This window comes from Rhododendron vialii, chromosome 7a (assembly GCF_030253575.1).
Source record: "Rhododendron vialii isolate Sample 1 chromosome 7a, ASM3025357v1".
NCBI lineage: Eukaryota > Viridiplantae > Streptophyta > Magnoliopsida > Ericales > Ericaceae > Rhododendron > Rhododendron vialii.
In genome coordinates this window covers 7,114,387-7,135,014 of record NC_080563.1, presented here as the reverse complement: position 1 = coordinate 7,135,014, position 20,628 = coordinate 7,114,387, and the positions used below count along the sequence as shown (strand labels likewise).

At 37.9% G+C, this 20,628-nt stretch overlaps 3 protein-coding genes and 1 pseudogene across 9 annotated transcripts in view; all 4 read right to left on the bottom strand.

The window, feature by feature from the left end:
- LOC131332594 (protein transport protein SEC31 homolog B-like) overlaps nucleotides 1–339 on the bottom strand; it is a 105,567-nt pseudogene extending 105,228 nt beyond the window's left edge.
- Nucleotides 1–11,227, bottom strand: part of LOC131334688 (putative disease resistance RPP13-like protein 1) — a 76,470-nt gene extending 65,243 nt beyond the window's left edge. For 3 of the 6 annotated variants that reach the window (XM_058369867.1, XM_058369866.1, XM_058369865.1), the window contains exon 1: nucleotides 8,692–11,227. In XM_058369867.1, the coding sequence (XP_058225850.1) occupies nucleotides 8,746–11,220 (2,475 nt within the window). In that variant the 5' untranslated portion in view covers nucleotides 11,221–11,227 and the 3' untranslated portion in view covers nucleotides 8,692–8,745. Of the gene's footprint in view, nucleotides 1–7,008; nucleotides 7,504–7,968; nucleotides 8,079–8,691 lie in introns of those variants that run through there. The other 3 variants (XM_058369862.1, XM_058369863.1, XM_058369864.1) reach the window with 3 other exon arrangements.
- A 40-nt stretch (nucleotides 11,228–11,267) lies between these two features.
- LOC131332593 (putative disease resistance RPP13-like protein 1) lies at nucleotides 11,268–11,818 on the bottom strand. Its single transcript, XM_058366895.1, has 2 exons — nucleotides 11,395–11,818; nucleotides 11,268–11,296 (listed from the first exon to the last, which is right to left on the bottom strand). The coding sequence occupies exons 1-2, from the start codon at nucleotides 11,816–11,818 to the stop codon at nucleotides 11,268–11,270; spliced, it is 453 nt and encodes a 150-aa protein (XP_058222878.1).
- Nucleotides 11,819–19,101: 7,283 nt separating this feature from the next.
- Nucleotides 19,102–20,325, bottom strand: LOC131334698 (protein transport protein SEC31 homolog B-like). Of its 2 annotated transcripts, XM_058369881.1 has the most exons (3): nucleotides 19,706–20,325; nucleotides 19,566–19,590; nucleotides 19,102–19,530 (listed from the first exon to the last, which is right to left on the bottom strand). In XM_058369881.1, the coding sequence occupies exons 1-3, from the start codon at nucleotides 20,048–20,050 to the stop codon at nucleotides 19,496–19,498; spliced, it is 405 nt and encodes a 134-aa protein (XP_058225864.1). In that variant the 5' UTR covers nucleotides 20,051–20,325; the 3' UTR covers nucleotides 19,102–19,495. The 2 variants fall into 2 exon arrangements, with proteins under 2 accessions (XP_058225864.1, XP_058225863.1); XM_058369880.1 differs by having other exon boundaries at nucleotides 19,102–19,590; nucleotides 19,706–20,271.
- Nucleotides 20,326–20,628: the final 303 nt, after the last annotated feature.

The following is a 20,628-nucleotide window of genomic DNA, read 5'->3' as shown; positions in this document are numbered from 1 at the left end:
TCCAGCAGAATCATATATTTTTAAGTAATTTGTCAGTTTAGTATTCGACAGTGAAAAAGAGAAACAAGTTCACTCCATCATACTGAAACGTACTCAGACTCCTGAGTTTTTTTATCACATAAAAGCCTCAGTGGAGATCTCTCCCCATTTTGAATGGCAGCTTCAAATTCAGAAGAATGGCTCACCAAACTGTGTTCTGCTGCTAAGTTATGCACATAAACCTGGAACAGAGTGAAAAAATGAGCAAATAAGAATATCGGTAAAAGACCCAGAACTACCAATTAAGCATACCTCTGAAGCTCCACCTGCAGCATCCTTCGAGGAAAAAGAAACAAGTTTTGTTGTAACGAACGCTATGAATGCAAGCTAAGAACGAGAAATTGAAAACTAAACAAGAAATCACAAAGACACAAGATATACGTGGTTCCCCAAGATGGGTACGTCCACGGGCGAGGAGAGAGAGGATTCACTAACCAACGTGAAGAAGAGATACAAAGAGCCGGCTATAATCCGTAACTCTAGAAAGGCCACAATATGAAAGCCCAAAAGATAATTTTTAGAAGTACCCCAAAAGCCTTATTTATAATAGGCTACAAAAACGGGAACAACATAATTAACCAATGTGGGACTAAAGAATACAAGGCATTCCTAACAATTCTCCACCTTGACTTGAATTCCACTGAACCAAATCACCAAATATAGCTATCCCCTTCTAACCTCTCACTCGCCAAATGCCCCCGAGGGGCGATCAACTGCAAATACCAAGCAAGCCCAAGCAATGCTTGAACTTGGCAACCGGAACCGGTTTAGTCAACATATCTGCTGGGTTATCTGCCGTACCCACTTTCTTCACCTCAACTTACTTCTGTGAGATGATATCCCGAACGAAGTGATACCTGACATCGATATGCTTAGTCCTCTCATGATACATCAGATTTTTAGTCAAATGTATAGCACTCTGCGAATCACAAAATACTGAACTCACACCCTGTGCAAGACCAAGCTCACAAAGCAAACCTCTCATCCACAATGCCTCCTTCACAGCTTCAGCAATGGCCATATACTCCGCTTCTGTTGTAGACAGCGCAACTGTAGCCTGTAAAGTAGCTTTCCAACTAATGGCACTTCCGGACAGAGTAAAGACATAACCTGTCAGAGACCTCCTCTTATCGTGGTCACCGGCAAAATCCGAATCAACATAACCAACAGCATGATCACCAGAATTGACAATCCCAAACAATAGACCAACACCTGCAGTTCCGCACAAATACCGTAGTATCCATTTCACAGCCTCCCAATGTGCCTTTCCTGGACGCCCCATATAACGACTAACGACACTAACTGCATGTGAAATATCAGGACGAGTACATACCATGGCGTACATAAGGCTCCCAACTGCGCACGAATATGGAACCTGAGACATATACTTCTCCTCATCCTCCGACTGTGGTGACAACTCAGTTGAAAGTCGAAAGTGTGCTGCCAAAGGGGTACTGACTGGCTTCGAGTTCTACATGGCAAAGCGCTCAAGTACTTTGAGAACATAAGACTTCTGATTCAAAAATAATTTGCCAGCTACTCGATCTCTGCAAATCTCCATACCCAAAATACGTTTTGCCGCACCCAAATCTTTCATCTCAAATTCACCACCTAACTGTTGTTTCAACCTGTTGATTTCTGACACACTCTTGGCAGCAATAAGCATATCATCAACATACAACAGTAGATAAACAAATGAACCATCTGGAAGTTTTCGAAAATATACACAACTGTCATACTCACTCCTAGAATATGACTGGCTTATCATAAAAGTATCAAACCGCTTATACCACTGCCTAGGGGATTGTTTGAGGCCATACAAAGACTTACGAAGTAAACAAACGTGATCCTCCTTACCAGAAACAACAAATCCCTCAGGCTGACGCATATAAATCTGTTCCTCAAGCTCGCCATGCAAAAACGCAGTTTTGACATCAAGTTGCTCTAACTCAAGATCATAACATGCAACAATAGCAAGTAAAGTGCGAATGGAACTATGTTTTACAACTGGTGAAAATACCTCATTGTAGTCAACACCTTCCTTCTGGCTGTATCCTTTCGCCACTAGCCGAGCTTTAAACCGAGCGTCTTCTACCCCTGGAATACCTGGTTTGCGCTTGAAGATCCACTTGCATCCAACAATCCTCTTCCCTTTCAGCGGTTCTACTAACTCCCATGTCTGATTCTTCTGAAGAGACTCAATCTCCTCATTCATAGCAACAAACCACTGTGCAGACTCAGTGCTCGAAATAGCTTCCGTATAGTTGGAAGGCTCTTCATACTCAACTGTCTCAGCAACTGATAAAGCATAGGCCACCATCTCAGAATAAGCCGAATACCTTTCAGGAGGCCGAATCTCCCTCCTTGGCCTATCTTTAGCAATAGTGCATGGTTGCTCAACTAATGCATCAACCTCTGTGTCTGAACTCTTGAACTCCTCTTCAATTGGCTTCTCAATGTGCTTCTTCCCTGAGTCGGAAGCTTCACCCAAAAACTCCACCTGCTTTGGAACACTATGTTCCTGAACTGTATCATCAACCTGCTTAGACTCCTTAATCAGATAATTTTCATCAAAAGTCACATCCCTACTGATCAAAAACTTCAAATCATCAGAGCACCATAACCTGTACCCTTTGACACCTGCTGCATAACCCAAGAAAATACACTTCTTGGCCCGTGGCTCCAGTTTACCTTCATTCACATGAGCGTAAGCTGGACACCCAAAAACACGCAACACAGAATAATCAGCCGGATGACCTGACCATACCTCAAACGGAGTCTTACACTCAATAGCAGTCGACGGAGACCTGTTCACCAAATAGCATGTTGTGGAAACGGCTTCAGCCCAAAATTCTTTGCCCAATCCGGAATTGGACAACATACAACGTGCCTTCTCCAAAAGAGTCCTGTTCATTCGTTCAGCCACACCATTTTGCTGAGGGGTTTTTCTCACTGTGTGATGCCTCACAATGCCCTCATCACTGCAAAATCTATCAAACTCGCCAAGACAAAACTCCATACCATTATCAGTTCTCAAACGTTTTATTTTCTTACCAGTCTGATTCTCAATCAAAGTTTTAAACTGTTTGAATGTATTAAAAGCGTCACTCTTATGTTTCAACATATACACCCAAACCTTACGAGAGAAATCATCTATAATACTCATAAAATATCGAAAACCACCTTTAGAAGTTACCTCTGCGGGACCCCAAAGATCCGAGTGAAAATAATCCACCGTGCCTTTGGTGCGATGAACAGCTGTACTGAATTTTACCCTGCACTGCTTGCCGTAGACACAATGCTCACAGAAATCCAGTTTCTCAATTTTCTGGCCACATAGCAAACCCTGTTTGCTCAAAACTGTCATCCCCCTCTCGCTCATATGCCCAAGGCGCATATGCCACAAACGAGTCAAGTCTGAATCTGAAACCTTGGATGAAGCAACCGTTGCTGCAGCACCTAAAACTGTACTGCCTTGGAGTGTATAAAGGTTACCACGCTTTTGACCCTTCATCAGTACTAATGCACCCCTTGAGACTTTCAAAACTCCACCTTCACCGAGGAATTTGCAACCATGAGAATCAAGAGCACCCAGGGATATAAGATTTTTCTTCAAATCCGGAACATGTCGAACCTCAGATAAAGTCCTAACAATACCGTCATGCATCCTAAGCTGAATCGTTCCTGAACCAACAGTCTTACAGGCCATGTTGTTGCCCATCAAAACTGTACCACCATTGACCGCCTCATAAGTAGAAAACCACTCTCTATGCGGACACATATGGTATGAACATCCAGAATCTAGAACCCACTCGGTATTAGAGCGAGAATCGCCCTCTGTAACTGATAACACATTATCTGACTCATCTGAACTTTCAGCAATTCCAGCAATTACTTTACCCCCTTTCTGGTCTTCTTTTTCCTTCTCCTTGAGTTTTAAACAGTCACTTTTCCAGTGCCCGGGTTTCTTGCAATAATTGCACTTTCCCTTCTTCTTACCTGATGATCTGGATCTTCCCCTATTACTCGACTCCACCCTTTCTGTTGTTCTTCCCCTAACAAACAAACCCTCCGCATGTGCATCACCCTCACCTGACACTTTTTTCCTCAATTCTTTCGAATATAGGCTGGCCTTAACATCCTCCATGGATATCGTGTCTTTGCCATACAATAGGGTTGTAACAAAGTGCTCATACGAAAGTGGTAAAGAACATAGCAAAATTAGGGCTTGGTCCTCATCCTCAATTTTACTATCAATATTTTTCAGATCCATAATAATACGGTTGAACTCGTCTAAATGATCTTTAACAGGTATACCTTCTCGCATACGAAATGTATAAAGACGTTGTTTGAGATATAACCTGTTGGTGAGCGACTTCGTCATATATATGCCTTCCAACTTCAGCCAAATTCCTGCTGCTGAAGTTTCTTCTTCCACCTCGCGAAGAACGTCATCTGTCAGACTCAACTGAATAGAACTCAGAGCTTTGGCATCCGTATCATCCCAATCTTCCTCTTTGATTCCAGAACTAGTCTTGCCTAACAAAACCTTGTGCAATCCTTGTTGGGTTAGCAGAGCCTTCATCTTTACTCTCCAAAGACTGAAACTGCTGCTCTGCCCATCAAACTTCGCAATCTCAAATTTAGCCGCCATAGCCACAATCGGAAACGAAACCCTAGTTTTTGCAACCTAAGGCTCTGATACCAGTTTGTTGTAACGAACGCTATGAATGCAAGCTAAGAACGAGAAATTGAAAACTAAACAAGAAATCACAAAGACACAAGATATACGTGGTTCCCCAAGATGGGTACGTCCACGGGCGAGGAGAGAGAGGATTCACTAACCAACGTGAAGAAGAGATACAAAGAGCCGGCTATAATCCGTAACTCTAGAAAGGCCACAATATGAAAGCCCAAAAGATAATTTTTAGAAGTACCCCAAAAGCCTTATTTATAATAGGCTACAAAAACGGGAACAACATAATTAACCAATGTGGGACTAAAGAATACAAGGCATTCCTAACAAGTTTGCCTCCAAAACCAAAAGACACCCCTGCTTTACGTTTATACCATTTTGGTGCTCTCAAAGGCACTGCATAGAATTGTTCTAGAGTGAACACATTGACCACAAATAAACCAGGAGGGGAAGAAAATGTGAAAGAACACAGCTAACAGTGTAGGCAGGGGCCGCTCCACCATATCCCGAGGGGGTTCACTTCAAAAAATGCACTAAAAGTTTTTTAATTTTTGACATGTAACTTCATTTTTCCTTAATATTGTTGGCACCAATCGTTCAGTAAATGAATGTTCACTTAAATTTGTGAGTAAGCAGATAATACAGCTCAACAAAATAAAATCAATTAGGCCCAATAAATTTTCAACCAAATATAAATACTATTATTTTATATAGATCTCTGTATACAAAAATTTTCTTTACGTTTTTCTTGCCGCAAAACGAAATTCCTAGAGCCACCCCTGAGCGTAGGACAATGAGGAGATAGTGACTGAAAAACTAAGGATACAATAAGAGCAAGTAAAATAAGGAAATAGAAACAGGCGATAAAATCACTTCGTTTAACAAATTTTAATGATTTTTGCAAATTCAAAATTTCCCGTTGATACATCTACCATGTCCCTGTTAGACTTGTCCCACATCGCTTATCTAAGTCACCCAAACTTGGTTAATATATTCTAGAGACTACTCCATCTATTGCCAATTGGTTTTAGGTTGGAACCCTCCAAGAAATCTAACATGGTATCAGAGCTAGGTCTTGGGTGGCCTCACCTTTCGAGGAAAAGTCTCTGTCATCTCTGTCGCCCGAGTCAGTCAATCAGCTCTTGGTCAGTCACCTCCACGTGCATCCGGGCTACACGTGAGGGGGAGTGTTAGACTTATCTCACATCGCTCATCTAAATCATCCAAGCTTAGTTAATATATTCTAGAGGCTACTCCATCTATTGCCAATTGGTTTTAGGTTGGAACCCTCTAAGAAATCTAACAGTCCCCTCAAAGCTTGGTTAATATATTCTTACTCTGGGATCATAAAAATCTCGATCATTCATTGCTCGGATTAACATTCGAACCGTTCATTGCCGAGATAAACGGCCGGATGGACCGCTCGACACCACTGCTAAGCGGGGTGCTTGGCAACATCCTCGGATCCCTACTTGGGAGGAATAGTAGAAGAGCTTATTTTACTTCGAATATCAACGTAGAAAACTCGAAACAAACTATCCATCAAACACCCTATTATGAAACTAATAAGCTCCAGGTGGCATCATCAATAAAACCAGCTGGTACAAGTAACAACGCATGTGTTATTGCAAAGAGGTCAAACAAAGCCAGGCTCAATTGGATATCCGCGTAAGAACTTGAAACTTCCTTCTGAGACCCATTTTCATCGGTATCCTCCCATGTTATTTAGTCAAGTCTTCTATAAACAAGCCCGTGAGTCCGTGACTAAGATCTATCTAATCCAATTACAATTGCAATAGTTCAATCAAACACAGCCAGGCTCAGCTGGATATATACCAAAACTTTCTTTTGAGGCCTAATTTCACCAGTATCTAACCAAATTCCAAATTCCAATTTCCAAGTACATTAGAAACATAGTCTCGCTCAAAGAAATATCTAATTCTCTCTCCTTTACCCCCTTTCTTGCATGGTATAGTTCAAAAGGTGGATCATTCCCAAAATAATTGCAGTTTAAAGTTCAGAATCCTACAATAATATGATAAACAGTAAAGCTTCATTGTTCATGTACATGCATAAACATATGTTAAGTCTAGAAGATTTGCATCACTTTCAAGAAATTATCGTGATTGCTCATATTCCGAGTGCATTACATTTCGATCTCGAATATTCTGTCGTACCGACTTCAAGGATCACAAGTTAATCCTCATAGTATGTAACAAACAAAGCTACGCATGTGCATCTTTCTTTTTAGAAGTACTAATTTGGTTATCCTGTTTCTCATATATAAAGCAAGTAACAAATGTAAGTAGAACATTAAAATGCCAATAGGGGCTACTACATAATTGCTGCAAAAGAATTAAAATCAAAACAGAGTACACCCATACAAATTCCACTCCAGCTCATAGAAATTGGACGATAAAAGCAGAAATCCAAGAAAATATTGATGACTGGAGACAAAGAGATAAAGGTAGCAGCACCTCAGGGCTCGGACTTATACGCCTAACTTTGTTTCCTCCCTGTCACACACCGAAAACTGGTTTGATCACAATCATGTAATGCCAAAGCGATACGAGCGCTTTCCTTCACAAAGTCATAATCCAAACACGGCCTAGATGATCTGCCATCACTTTTCATACAATTTTGGCCACCCAAGATCCACCAGCTTTTAGAAGCCACTCAATGCAACCGGACCAAAAGCTCTTCTCAGATAACAGCCATGATTGAGATTTTGTGATTCTGCAAGCGCTTATGCTCAGTAGAATACCAACCTAGAAAAATTAAGAATTAGAGAAATATGCATTAGCTTAGATGCTCTATAGAATGACCAAGTAGATTATAATTGAGTGATGCAACAATATCACATTTTTCTTTGGAAAGTAAACTTAAGGGAACTACAGAAAATGCAAGGGAAAAAAGCTAGTAACGTCTTTGGTCAAACCACTCAAGGAAAGGGTCCAAAATAGTTTGAAATACGGTACTCAGTCAGACCTTCACATTTCTTCTACAGAAATTTCAGCCCTTGTATGTACCTCAGCATTAAACCAAGTGGAATGCCCAACCATAGGACCAATTCAAAGGTGTTTCTCTCCTGATTTATACAATTAAAAAGCATTTTTTTCCATCTTTTGAAAAAAAATCCTTGTCAACATTCTCATGAATATTTCAAAAAATGCAATTTCCAAGCCAGAAAAGAATACAAAGCGCATATACTGAAGAAAGATGAGAGATCAAACCTGCATAGCTGTATATGCCTCCAACGGTTCGCTACCAGTCAGCAAACTTCCAAACCCCGAAAATTGAAAACCAAATAAGGACGTTGGAAAGTTGCGGTCTTCGCCTAATCCGAAGTTAAAAAAAAAAATTTGGTGAGCAAAAAATAAAAGTAAGTTGCATGACATTGAAAAAGAATTTAACATGCAGGCTTAAACAAGCACCAAGTACTTCAATTGCAAACAGCTCAACATTTAAGAGAATTAACAAGGACAGGCCAGCTTATGATATCGAATTTCTCCAATATTTAAGAGCATTAACAAGGACAGCTCAATGTTTACGGGCTTTTTCAGTTTATAAACATGAGTATCAGATCGATGGTTCTATAATTATAAACATGAGTATCAGCCAACTACGTAATTTGTGGTTGTTATTTTTATTGTTTCTACTTTGTACTAGTAGTAGCAGTCGTAGTTCCAAATGGCGTTGAATTAATATGCTATATATACTGCTTGATCACCTTTTTGCATATATGAGCTAAAACAATTAATAACTAAAAAAATCATGAGGAAAAGAAATGAATACTGGAAGCCCATTCATCTACACACATGCAAAAACAAAGAGAAGTACGTGATCGAGAAATTAATAATGCTAGCTAGCTAGCTGGAGTAGTACGTATTTATTAATAATAACACATGCAAGAATCAGAAGATGAATGGAATCAAGCAATGAGTGGGAAGAAATACCTGAGTGGGAATAGCTTATAGTTTCCCCTTCCCACATGTATACCGTGGATAGACTTATTCACTGATTACTTTACCAGCGACTTTTATAAACGGGATGTGAGCAATCTTATGCCAGTCCTCTCCTTCCTCCCTGCGGCAACGAGGTTCCAGCAACGGACAGCGCCAAATTATCAGCTCTGAGAGGGAAGTGGGAAGCCTCTCCACCGACAAGGATTGGAGCTGAGGGCAATTGCAAATATCCATGTATTCGAGAGAGCCGAGAAGTTGAAGGGCCCTTCCGTTGAGTGATTTAAGATTCGGCATATCTCTGAACCTGAGATCTGTAAGAGTGGGGGGCAGCAGCCCCTCCTCAGGGAACGACTCCAACACATCTGATTCACCGTCCAGAGAAAAGTTTGTGAGAGAGGATAGTGTTTGCAAACCCCAATCTCTTCGGCCGCCAACAAGTTTCTTGCAATTATTGATACTTAGATAAACTAATTTGGAGGGCAGACCCCCTTCCGGAAAAGACTCAATTTCTGGACAGCCATCTAAATCTAATGAGCGAAGAGATGGGAGGAGGGTGTGCAATTGTTCTGGCAGAGACTTCAGTTTCTTGCACTTCCAGATGGAAAGACCAGCTAATCCGGAGGGCAGACCCCCTTCCGGAAAAGTCTCAATTTCTGGACAATTGCTTATCGTTAATAACTCAAGAGAACGCATTTGGCCGAGTGGTGGCAAGGAAAAGCAATTCTCGCAATTTTCAAACGATAAATGCACCATATTGCAAAATGGTTTATCTCCTAACCAATTAGGAAATCTTGTGCCTCCATAGTTTGTAATCGTAAGTCTCTCCAAGTTTGTGTGAGGCTCTAGGTTTTCAAGTACATCTCTTTCCTTCTGTGAATCCTCCGTAGTGCTACCCCATTCCAAAGTTAACCTTTTAAGGTGTTTTTTCTCCTTCAACTTTGCTTCCGATGCGTCGTCAACACTTGTAACATTTTCCAAACCCGAGATGGTGATTTCTCCATGAAGACTATTAAGCTCTTTCAAACCATTAATACCTGACCCGCTGCAATTTCCCACTACAAAATCAGTTAATCGCTGGAGATCTTTCAACCTACTTATACTCACTGGCATCTCTTTTAAGTTGATTCTATCAATACGCATACATAAATCAAGACGACGCAATGAAATAAGTTTTCCAAGATCTGCCGGTAATGTTGTAAGCGAATAACAATCAACTAACAACAATGTTTCTAAATTATACAGTGTACAGACGAATTCAGGCAACTGAGTGATTGAACTGTGGGAGAGGTCTAAAAAGCGTAGATGGATCAATTTGCCAATTGAATAAGGCAATTCCTCCATCTTATAGTGCGGCAAAAATAGCAGCCGTAAACGTGGCATTCCTGAAATAATCTCATCCAACACCTTATTGCTCAACCACACCTTTTTGCTCAACCACACCTTTTTGTTACTGGTTTTAGGGTCTATTTGAAGGAAAGTCCTCAAACACTTAGCATCCTTAATTACCTTTAACTTATCAACGCCATCAAAGTTACATCCAAAATAAGAGAAATGGCGTACATTCTCAGATGTACCGCATGGCTTGTCATCCTCTAGCCTATAACAGAAATCTCCCATCACATGTTGAGCTAAATCATGAACAAGATCATGCATGACATACAAAGATTCATAAGTATTAGATATTTGAAAAAATGACCTTGAAAGTAATTCGCGAAAGCACTCATAACCTTCTTCTTCCACTGTCATGTGATTCTTGGGTTTCACCAAAAACCCTTCCGCCATCCAAATTGAGACTAATTCCTGCATGTCGAATTCATAATCCTTAATAAATGCAGAACAGAAAGCAAAACATCTTTTCAAATGGGAGGGGAGATAATGATAGCTCAATCTTAAGGCTGGAAGGATGTTGCTCTTCTCCTCCGATAATTCCCATATGGCACTTTCCAGTATGTTGTTCCAATCTTTAACATCTCGTTGGGAGCGCAAAAGACCACCCAATGTTTTTGCAGCTAAAGGCAAACCTTTACATTTTCCCACTATCTTCCTACCAATCCTTTCAAGGTTAGGATGTTCGTTGCAATCTCCCTTCTCAAATGCATGTTTGGAAAACAATTTCCAACAATCTTCCTCTGGTAATTTCTTCAAACCATGAATAGGAACTGTTTGCATGATAGTTGCAACACTCTCATTGCGCGTTGTAACAATAATCTTACTCCCGTGTGCTCCAAATTTGAAAGGAGTCATCAAGGCTATCCAATTGTCATAGTTCTCGTTCCAAACATCATCCAAGACAATAAGAAACGTTTTCCCACTCAATGATTCCTTCAGCTTGACCGCAAGCAAGTTTGGGTCCTTTGTATCACAAGCCTTCTCAGTGACTGCCTCAACAATTGCTATTGTGACCCTTGAAACATCAAATACATCAGAGACACATACCCATGCTTTCTTAACAAAGTGCCCATCCAATCTGCCATCGTTATACAAAAGTTGAGCAAGGGTGGTCTTGCCCACCCCACCCATCCCCACCCATCCCCACAATTGGAATCACATCTATCCTATTTTCTCCATCAGAGAGCAACAATTTCATTATCTCGTCCTTGTCATTATCCCGTCCGTAAACACAGGATTCATCCACCAAAGAAGTTGTTGGCAACCTGGTTTGGGACCAGTTCCGTCCAGCAACTTCTCTCAAACCAAGTACGTCTTTTTCTTTCGAAAAATCTTCTAACGTATCAATCATCTTCTCTAACTTGGACTCTATCTCATCGTCAAATAATTTAGTGAAGGACGAGATCCGAGATTGTACCTGGTTCGAGCCGCTTTGGTACTCGGCTTCCACCTTGCACCGCAAAGCCTCAGTAGCAATCTCATCCACCAAGTCTTCGGCGTCGTAAATGGCACCTTTCAGCTCGTCGAGCCATTCTTTCACAGCTGGATGAGTGATCTGCTTGTCCTCTGCATCATTGAGCACCTTATTAAGTCCAAGCAACTTCAGCTTCAGCTTCTTGAGGAGCCTTTCGTCATGCTTTCGACCCCGGAAGAAGTTGATGAAGTCCTTGGAAGTCAAACAGTCGAGCAGCACTCCAAATGCAGCGCCGAGTAGTGCTTCTCCAGCCATGGTTTTTTCTATTATGCTTCACAAGATGGTGTAGGGAAACAAAGAGTGTAGGAAACCAAGATTGAAAACCTCTACAATCTTGTAGTGAAGAGAGAAATGTATTTTTTATTAGCGGAATAAATGTATTTCTCCTTATGGAAAGCCACTGGCACACCGCTTAGAAAATACTCTACAGATCAATGTTTTGTTTGGATTGATGTTTGAAATTTTTTTAAAAAAATAATAGGGATGATAAGTGAAGAGATAAAAAAAATGTTGAAAGTAGGAAAAATCTAGGAAGAATTTTTTGAAAAATTCTTTTTAAAAATGAAAGAGAACAATGCACAAATTTGGAGTGCTGGACCAACAAAACAATTACCAATAGTAGAAAACATTACTCCTTTCCGGGGACATTGGATAAATAAAATAGAGAAAATCACAAAAATATTAAGTACGGAGTAGTACATTTTGGAAACTTACTTAAAACTCTATGGAAACTAAAAATATGCCTCTTATCTCATTTTAGTGTAACTTTTTTAAAAAAAAGAAAAGTTCCTATCTCAAAAAGTCCGGAAAAAGAAGAATTGATTTGTGTCTCTAATTTTGGTACTTTTAAATCTAACCGACAAAAGTATAACACTTTTGAAAAAAAAATCAATTTTTTTTTTTCGACGAACAAGCTCAATGCATTATAATAAACACAATATTACAAGTTCAACAAAGCTGCCTTTGTTTTTACATGAGTAGCTTGCACTACTTGTCTATCCACCTTAACAACTTTAACTACATTAAAATGAGTACATAAGGAACAAAAATCCGTTCATAAGGTTTGAGATTTATTTTACACCAAAAGACTTTATTTTTGTGACATTTTTTGTTCGATTTGGATTTTGAAGAAAATTTTTAAAAGTAAATTAGTGAAGAAAGATTAAAAGAAAAAATTTATTAAAAATCGTTGGCAAAGATTTTGGATACCCAACAAACATATAGGCCACACAACGCAATTATCAACCGACCAAAATAAATGAAATGAGGATGACTTGACCAGATAAAGCTACAAAGACAAAAATGGGGTCACTGCCAAAAATTCAACAACCTCACTAGGTTTTCCCTTTTGCAACTTTTTCCTGGGTTAGAGCATCCGCAATGTATAGTAATATTGAAAGGAAAATGATTTTGTCTGTCATTTTTTTATAAGTGTATTTTTTATCAAAAATATACTTACAGAAAAGTAGTATTAATAAAAAAAGGAGTGGCAAAATCAGCAGCTATAATCAAGACTGAATAATCAAAATTTATCATATCAGATTTTGATGATCCATTTAGAGATTGTTAAAGTTAGTAATATTAAATTCCACATTTTTATTTTTTGCCCATAATCAAAATGAGTTGATAAAAATTCAAATCTAACGGTCAATTTTTTCCTTCTCAATCTAATGGTCTATATCGAATGACATTCTAGTAAAATAAGTGAAAGTAAAGAACATTTGTTAAAATCCATAATGAGGCAAAGACTCATTACAAGCATAACCGAACCATAGTAAGGCATAACCAAAACCATAGCAAGGCATAACTTATTTGTTATGCTTTGGTTGGGTTTGGTTATGCCTTGATTGATTTTTTGGATATTTTTTGGTTATGCCTTGTTTGGGTTTTGTTATGCTTGTAATAGGTTTTAATTATACTCATAATGGTAAAATTATGCCAAAAATTACGATATCTCAAAAATGACCGGAGACACCATAGCATAATCCTTTAAAAAAAGAACGAAGTTTTCAAGAATACCCTTTCAAAAGGGAAAAAAAAATCTGTACTCCAAAGAGGCAAAGACTGGTTGAAATGTTAGAAAGAATAAAAAAAAAGTTGGCCCTGGTGCAACTGCATAGAGTAGGCCACACAACGCAATTATGAACCGGCCAAAGTAAATGAAATGAAGGAGACTCGACCTGATAAAGCTGCAAGGCAATACATTAATAATTCCTTGAGCAACCCCACACGGTTTGATTAACTGGGTTTGGACGTAAATTGCTATTCCCCCCCCCCTGACACACCCCCCCCCCCCGGCCCCACCTCCCTTTTCCCATTCTACCCCCCTCTCTTCTCTCTCTCTCTCTCTCTTTTCTTTCTTTCTTTCTTTTTTTCTTTACCGTTTGGTTTTTTTTTTTCTTTTTCTTTTCAGTTTCAGTTTCGTTTTTTTTTTTTCATTTTATTTTCAGTTTTGTTTTTTTTTTCATTTTATTTCCTTTTCGTTCTTTCCAGTTTGAATTTTTTTCTCTCTTTAATAATAGGTTCAAGTCTAATTCTAGGCTTTGTAAAGTAATTGAGAGAAAAAAAAGTGTTTTAATTGATCATGTTTATCCGACTGTTTTATTTTTATTTTTTTGACCTTTATAGATTAAAAAATATAGTTACTAAAATAAGTGTTTCAATTTTCAATCCGTTTGAACCGGTGCAAAGTTGTTATTTTTCTGATCATTTCATCCTAAATGGATCTAGTAAATTTTTGGCTCCAAGGCCTTTCAATGGACACCCTAAGAGAGTTTTGAAACTAAATAATGAGTCTTAGGGTATTTGTTGAAAGGCCTTAAACCAAAAAATTCATTATGACCATTTAAAATAAAATAATAATAAAAACGATCTTTGCTCTGATTTAACTGAATTGAAAATTAAAACACTTAATTCTTGAATTATATTTTTAAATATACAAATGGTGTATTTATAGAAATTAAATAAATAAGGTATAAGTAATTAAATAAAAAAATAAATGAAAAAATAGGTGGGACCCGGGGGGCTCAACTGCCCTCATTGGCACAGTAGCCCTTACGAAGCCCCTAAAACGTTTCCGTTTTAGTTATAAAAAAAATAGAAACCAGCCATTTGCAATCCTATGGAGTAGAGACGTGATTTGAAGCAACATACTACTGAATCAGTTAAGAGGATTTATGCTAAATAATAGTTAACAAATTTATTAAATTGTACTATAGTTAAAAAAAAGTAATCCTAAATATAACATTTGTATTTTGGATTAGTATGTCGTTTGCAAAATACATTTCGTAATTAGTTCCCGAACACTAATTGTAATCTTAATTGAAAATAGAATTTGAGTTAACCAAAAAAAAAAAAGGAAGGGAGGTAAATGGGAAAAGAAACAAATAAAGAAAATAATTGAAAAAAAAAAAGATTCAAAGTGGAAGGAATAAAAGGAAATAAAGAGAAAAAAAACGAAAAAAAAAAATCCAGCCGAAAAGAAACAAAAAGAAAATAAAGAGGGAAAAAGAAAAAGAAAAGTAAATGGACGGAGGGGGGAAGCAGGAGAAGAAGAGAGAAAAAAAAAAGTAAATGGGAAGAGGGAGGGGCAGGAGAAGTAAAATGGGGGGAGGGGAGGAGGTAATATGGGAAATGGGGTGTGGGGCCGGGGGGTGGGGTGTCAGGGGGGGGGGGAAAAGCAGCCCTCGGTTTGGACATTTGTGGTGGAAGAGAACCAACCCCACACGGTTTTTCCTTTTGCAACTTTTTCCTGGATTTACTTCCTAGCTATTTGCTGGAAATGAGGGGGAGGTTTTTCTCTCTTTTTTTTAACAAATCGCAAAAAAAATTGGTGTAAAACTCACAAATTTATACCTTCAATTACCAGAGCATTGCAACGCTTTGGCATCTTGACCGACGGAAATGCTATTTCTAGGGCTGGCCCAATCATTTTGATCACATATCCGACATTTTTTTCTATTCTTTCAGAATCATTATTCTGGAAAAGATTTTGAGTCGTGAACTCTCCCTATCCTTTTTTTTTGGATTGAACTGCCAAATTATAATTTTAATTAAATTAATTATATAACTCATTTGGCGTTTTTTTATAAATAAAAACAAAATAAAAATTGTAATCTACAATTTTTTTTGTTTAACGGAAACATGGCCAAAAGTTAGGAAGGTGACCTAACAAGATAAAACTGCCGAGCCAAAAATGTGGTCACGGCAATAATTTTAGCAATTGAGCGGAGCAAACCCCACACGGTTTGATTCCTCCATTATTACTCATCTAACTGATTGGGAATTTATGGTGGAAGTGAACCAACCAACCCCACACGGTTTTCTTTTTCACCTCTTTTTTTCCTGGGTTCATCTCCTTTTTTCGCTGCAAGCCACAAAGTTGTAAATTGTAATAGTTCGATTGTCTCATTTCTCTTGTGACCGGAGTTCGAGTCTCACAGAAAGCAAGTTTAGGGTTTAGATTTATGGATAACTTCTGAACTTTCGTTGACTAACATACAAATATCCCGTCAACTCTAAATGATGTACAGTGTACCGTATAACAAAAATAATGATAATAATAAATAATAATGGTGGACATTATGCAAACACATATTCCTTTCGTTCCAATTTACTTGTCATTTTTAGGAGTTTGTGTCACTTTTTAATTAATTATATCTTGTAATTTATAATGGTTTAGGTGATTTCAAAAACATTGAATTATAGAACAAATCGAATCTATCAAACAAAATCTATATTGGATATAAAATTCATTACCGTTTTAAAAATATAACTAATTTTTTAATCAAGTTAGAATAAAACTGGGACAAATAAATTGGGACGGAAGGAGTATAATTTCCTTAGCACCACCAGTGGTACATCAAATCCATGTACCGAACATGGATTTAATCAAGAAATCAAAAATATGGGGACTTCACTATGCAGTTGGCCGAATATCGGCTAGCTTGTACCAAGTTTATTTTCATGATCGGAACCGTTCATGTCGTAAAGCTTGTCGAATAGTATAACTACGTCAAAAATCATGCTAACCAGATAGTTATTAATACGTAATCAGAGTGACTTTTTGCTGTATTAAAATAGTGTTGATGAGTTTGATCCAATGTGGCCATATCCATTTTCAGAAACATAAATGTGATCCAATCATGTATTAAACAGCGTTAATTAAAATGATTTTTGATTTGCTTGAAGTTTTCGACGAGCTCTACGACATGAACGGTTCCGTTCATGAAAATAAACTCGGTACAAGCCGATATCCGGTCAACTGCACGGTGCAGACCCTATAAGGGGACTACCAATAGGTCCGTAAAGTAAACCTCATTCCAATAACTAAAATAAATACTTATTTTTTATATTAAGGGTGATGAATTGTGAAGCAAAAAATGAATACTTAAAAAATAAAAACATTAACAGAAAGGGGCCAATTTGACTATGAAATTGAACTTGAACTTGGGAAAAACAAAGAGAGTGAGTGTATTTGCAAAAGTACTTAGTTACACAAGCTTGTCGTACGTTAGACAAAGTTGGCAAGCGTACATGCTAATGGTGCATTGTAGAACTGATGAATACAACATAAAAATCACCCATGTTTTACATTATTACCATCCACAAATATTGATCAACAGAGCAATGAAGATTACAGATGTTGTAATACTATCAATGGATCTTCGGAGAGAAATGATAGGAATGGAAAAAGATATAAATATCAAATTTGTAGTGAAAGAAATGAAATTATGTTTGCCAGAATGCATTTTACATGCCCGAAAAAATTGAATAGGAATGAATAGATTTAATTTTCTTTCCCCATCAAATCCAAGATCACACATACATACTACATACCATAATTACCACACACACACACACACACAAAAGATCACACATACCACAAGGAAAGTGAAAAATGAAAATGAGAAGTATAGAATCACTGAAGACCCAATTGCCAATGAATTAGTGCAATTGATCGAACTTGTGACGCTATTTTGAGCTGCTTGCCTGTGTTGCAATATACCAGAAGTACTGATCTATTGTCAAGTTCTTTATCTATCTCATTAATTTTATTTTTCTGGGGCAATTTTCTTGAAAGTTCCATTTTTATTCAAACGCACATGCTGCAAAATAGGGTATGGAAAATAATTAGCAGCCTCATCCACTAAGAACACCTTAACAAATCGATTAGTACAAGAAGTAGAAACCTCAAGTAATAGCGTGAACAAGTGAATTCCATCAGAAAGAAAAATGAGGAATATAATACCAAGATGGACTATTTGGTTGTTCTCGAAGATACCAGTGAAAAGTCTTGTACACCAAAAATCCCAGGTACAATCAATGTTTTATTTGATGTTTTTAAGACAAATGTAAGTTTCTTTTTCTGAGACAAAACAAATGTAATTTGATCAAATTGTTGCGGAAGTAACCATGAAATTGACATTTTGCATGAATGGTCTTTACATCATGTCCTACAGATGAACCTCATCCTAGAAAATAGAAATATAAGCCGTGTTGAACCCTCCACCAGACTACTTGGTGAAAATCTCTTAAAAGAGAAGGGAAAAAAATTGTCATATTCACCAAACATCTTAATTACTTCAATTTAAGAGTTTTTTTTTTTTAATCTTTACAATTTAAGAGTTCGACCAAGTATAAAAACATTCCATTCAATGAATAAAAATTTACAATTTAAGAATTCGACCAGGTATAAAAAATTCTAATCAATGAATAAAAAGCAACGAAAGAGCACATCGAAACCTTGGAAGGTTATTTTCCCCTTCCTTTCACCTAAACTCATCATCTTGAATTACCACCAAAAATGGTCAAATCAACAATTTAGAAAGAAAAAAAAATGTTGAAAGGAAAAAGGGGACCGTTCTCATCCGTCTAGTTTCCCCACTTTATGGGCCTTTTCGAGCCCACTTCAATTCTTGTGGTCCCATTTTAGTTCAGGCCCAAAATCATAGTGAGTGATTGATGACTGTGGAATGCATTTCATCAAATTAAAAAAAAACTCTTCGCCGCCATTTTTTTTTAATCCACCTTCGCCAGAATCGCCACAATTGATTGGACATATTTTATTTAAGACAAATACTTATCTACCATGTGTTTGGTTGCTATCCGACCAATATGAAATTTGGTGCACTTAATGATCAATCCGAGCTCCAATAATGAGAGGTCTGAAAATAAAAGTGGGTCTAGAAAGAGCTCACCAATGGACAAAACTAGGGCGCTGCTATTCGCAGCCCTCTATTTATTTTCATAGTCCGTTAAAAATTTTCAATTATACTCGACAGTTAGTTCCCAAAATTGAGACATATTTTCAGCATCCAATTACCGAAATATAATATTTTTTTCAACAGATGTTTACCGAAAATGCATGTTCGGCAGTTGTTTACCGAAAGTTGAACATATTTTCGACATGTAGTTACCGAAATATAATCTTGTTTTAAACAACAATTTACCGAAATGTTATTTATGATTTTCAACAACCATTTACCGAAATGTAGTGGGCTACGGAAGAAAATAAAGGGCTGCGAATAGCGGCACCCCAAAACTAAACAGGGATTAATCTTATTCAATAGTTCATTACAAGTACAAATCAATGGCCTCCCAAGCACACAAGGGACAAGAAGTTGGAAGCTAATCACCCAAAGCAACTTAATGCATGGACTGTGGACAAAAAACTTATGACTAATTAATTCTAATATCTATTTCTACACACTACAAAATATAACTGTAAACTAATCAGCAAAGACCACGAATGTCCTGAGAACTTCCATCTGTTTACTGCTTTTAAAACACCAAGAAACTGGAACCATAAACCTGCTGTAACCTAACTGAAAATGCGTGTTCTTGTATACATAAAGGTATTAGAGCCCCGGCAGAGAACCACAAGCAATGAGTTTCAAGCTCCAATTCTAATGCTGGGTGAAATTTACCGTTCTAATTCATCTCACACTTTGCCGAGTCTTGATCATTCGTTTAAGTTTTGCAAGCCAGAAATTGCACTCATCCCAGTCGCTAGCGGTAAGTTGCACCTGTGCAAGGCAGGATAAATGCAAGGATCAAAACAGGAAGACAAAAGACATAATAGGGGGAAAATGATTTTAGTTAAGTTGATTTATTGCAAAGAAATTAAGGTAGGAGTGGTACCTGGATTTGAAGGGCAGTACCGAAATCACCATTGTCCAAAGACTGACAAAGCTGGACAAGCTTTTCAGAGGCATTTTTGGAGATGTCCCCACTGTTAAGCTTGGCAAACAAGGCACCTCTTTTCCGTGAGTTATCCTCGATTTCCCGCTTCATACCTGGATTTGTACGTGAACCTCCCAGTGCTTCTGATGTCTCATTAAAAAGCCGCGTCAAGGTAATAATGACAGGTCTTTGCTGGGTTGAAGAACATTGTTTACAAATGAGCAGAACAACACACACTAGATGAGGAAGTATCTCTGCAGTAATTTTTTTTATTTTCTCCAAAATATAAAGATTTGAAATCATAATTTCCTAAAAATTACATCCTTTTTTATCATTAAATAGGTTTAGCACTTATCCCTATCTGGTTCATTCCACAAGTTTGAAAAAAATACGCATCAACATATTTGAAAGTGCATCATTGCAAAATAAAGGATTGAAACCTGTAAAGCCCCGAGTCTAACTAAAAAATCACGAAACGTAAAACAAAAGAAAAAGAAACACCGTTACCAGGCACATTTGACGTATCAACTGTCTGTACTGTAGGCGGGGGTGAGGCAGGAGTTATGGCTGGTTGAACTTGTGCTGGCTGAATCGGGCTGGAAGGCTGTGTTGGGCCCATGCCAGGTCTTTGGACTCCTGCTGTAAAGAGAACTCATTAGTTAGTTGTGGACCAAACTGTAATTACGTTAATTGTGTGGCTAGTTTGTTTAACTGTAGTTAGAAGTAGTTAACTGGGGTTTGGTTTTGTAACTAATGCTGGTAAGAGTAGTGCGCAGTATATCAATCAAGAGCTGAGTTCTGTATCAGCACGATTGAAAAGAAATGAAAATGGAGATTTCTCTCTCTCTCTCATTCTTTCTTTATCTCTTGTTCTTAGGTTG

Coding starts and splice junctions, on each gene's coding strand:
- LOC131334698 (XM_058369880.1), bottom strand. CDS start 20,050: ATGATTTCAAATCTTTATATTTTGGAGAAAATAAAAAAAATTACTGCA. Junction 19,591..19,705: donor GTACTGCCCTTCAAATCCAG/GTACCACTCCTA, acceptor TGCCTTGCACAG/GTGCAACTTACCGCTAGCGA.
- LOC131332593 (XM_058366895.1), bottom strand. CDS start 11,818: ATGGCTGGAGAAGCACTACTCGGCGCTGCATTTGGAGTGCTGCTCGAC. Junction 11,297..11,394: donor GAAAGAAAAAGACGTACTTG/GTTTGAGAGAAG, acceptor GATAATGACAAG/GACGAGATAATGAAATTGTT.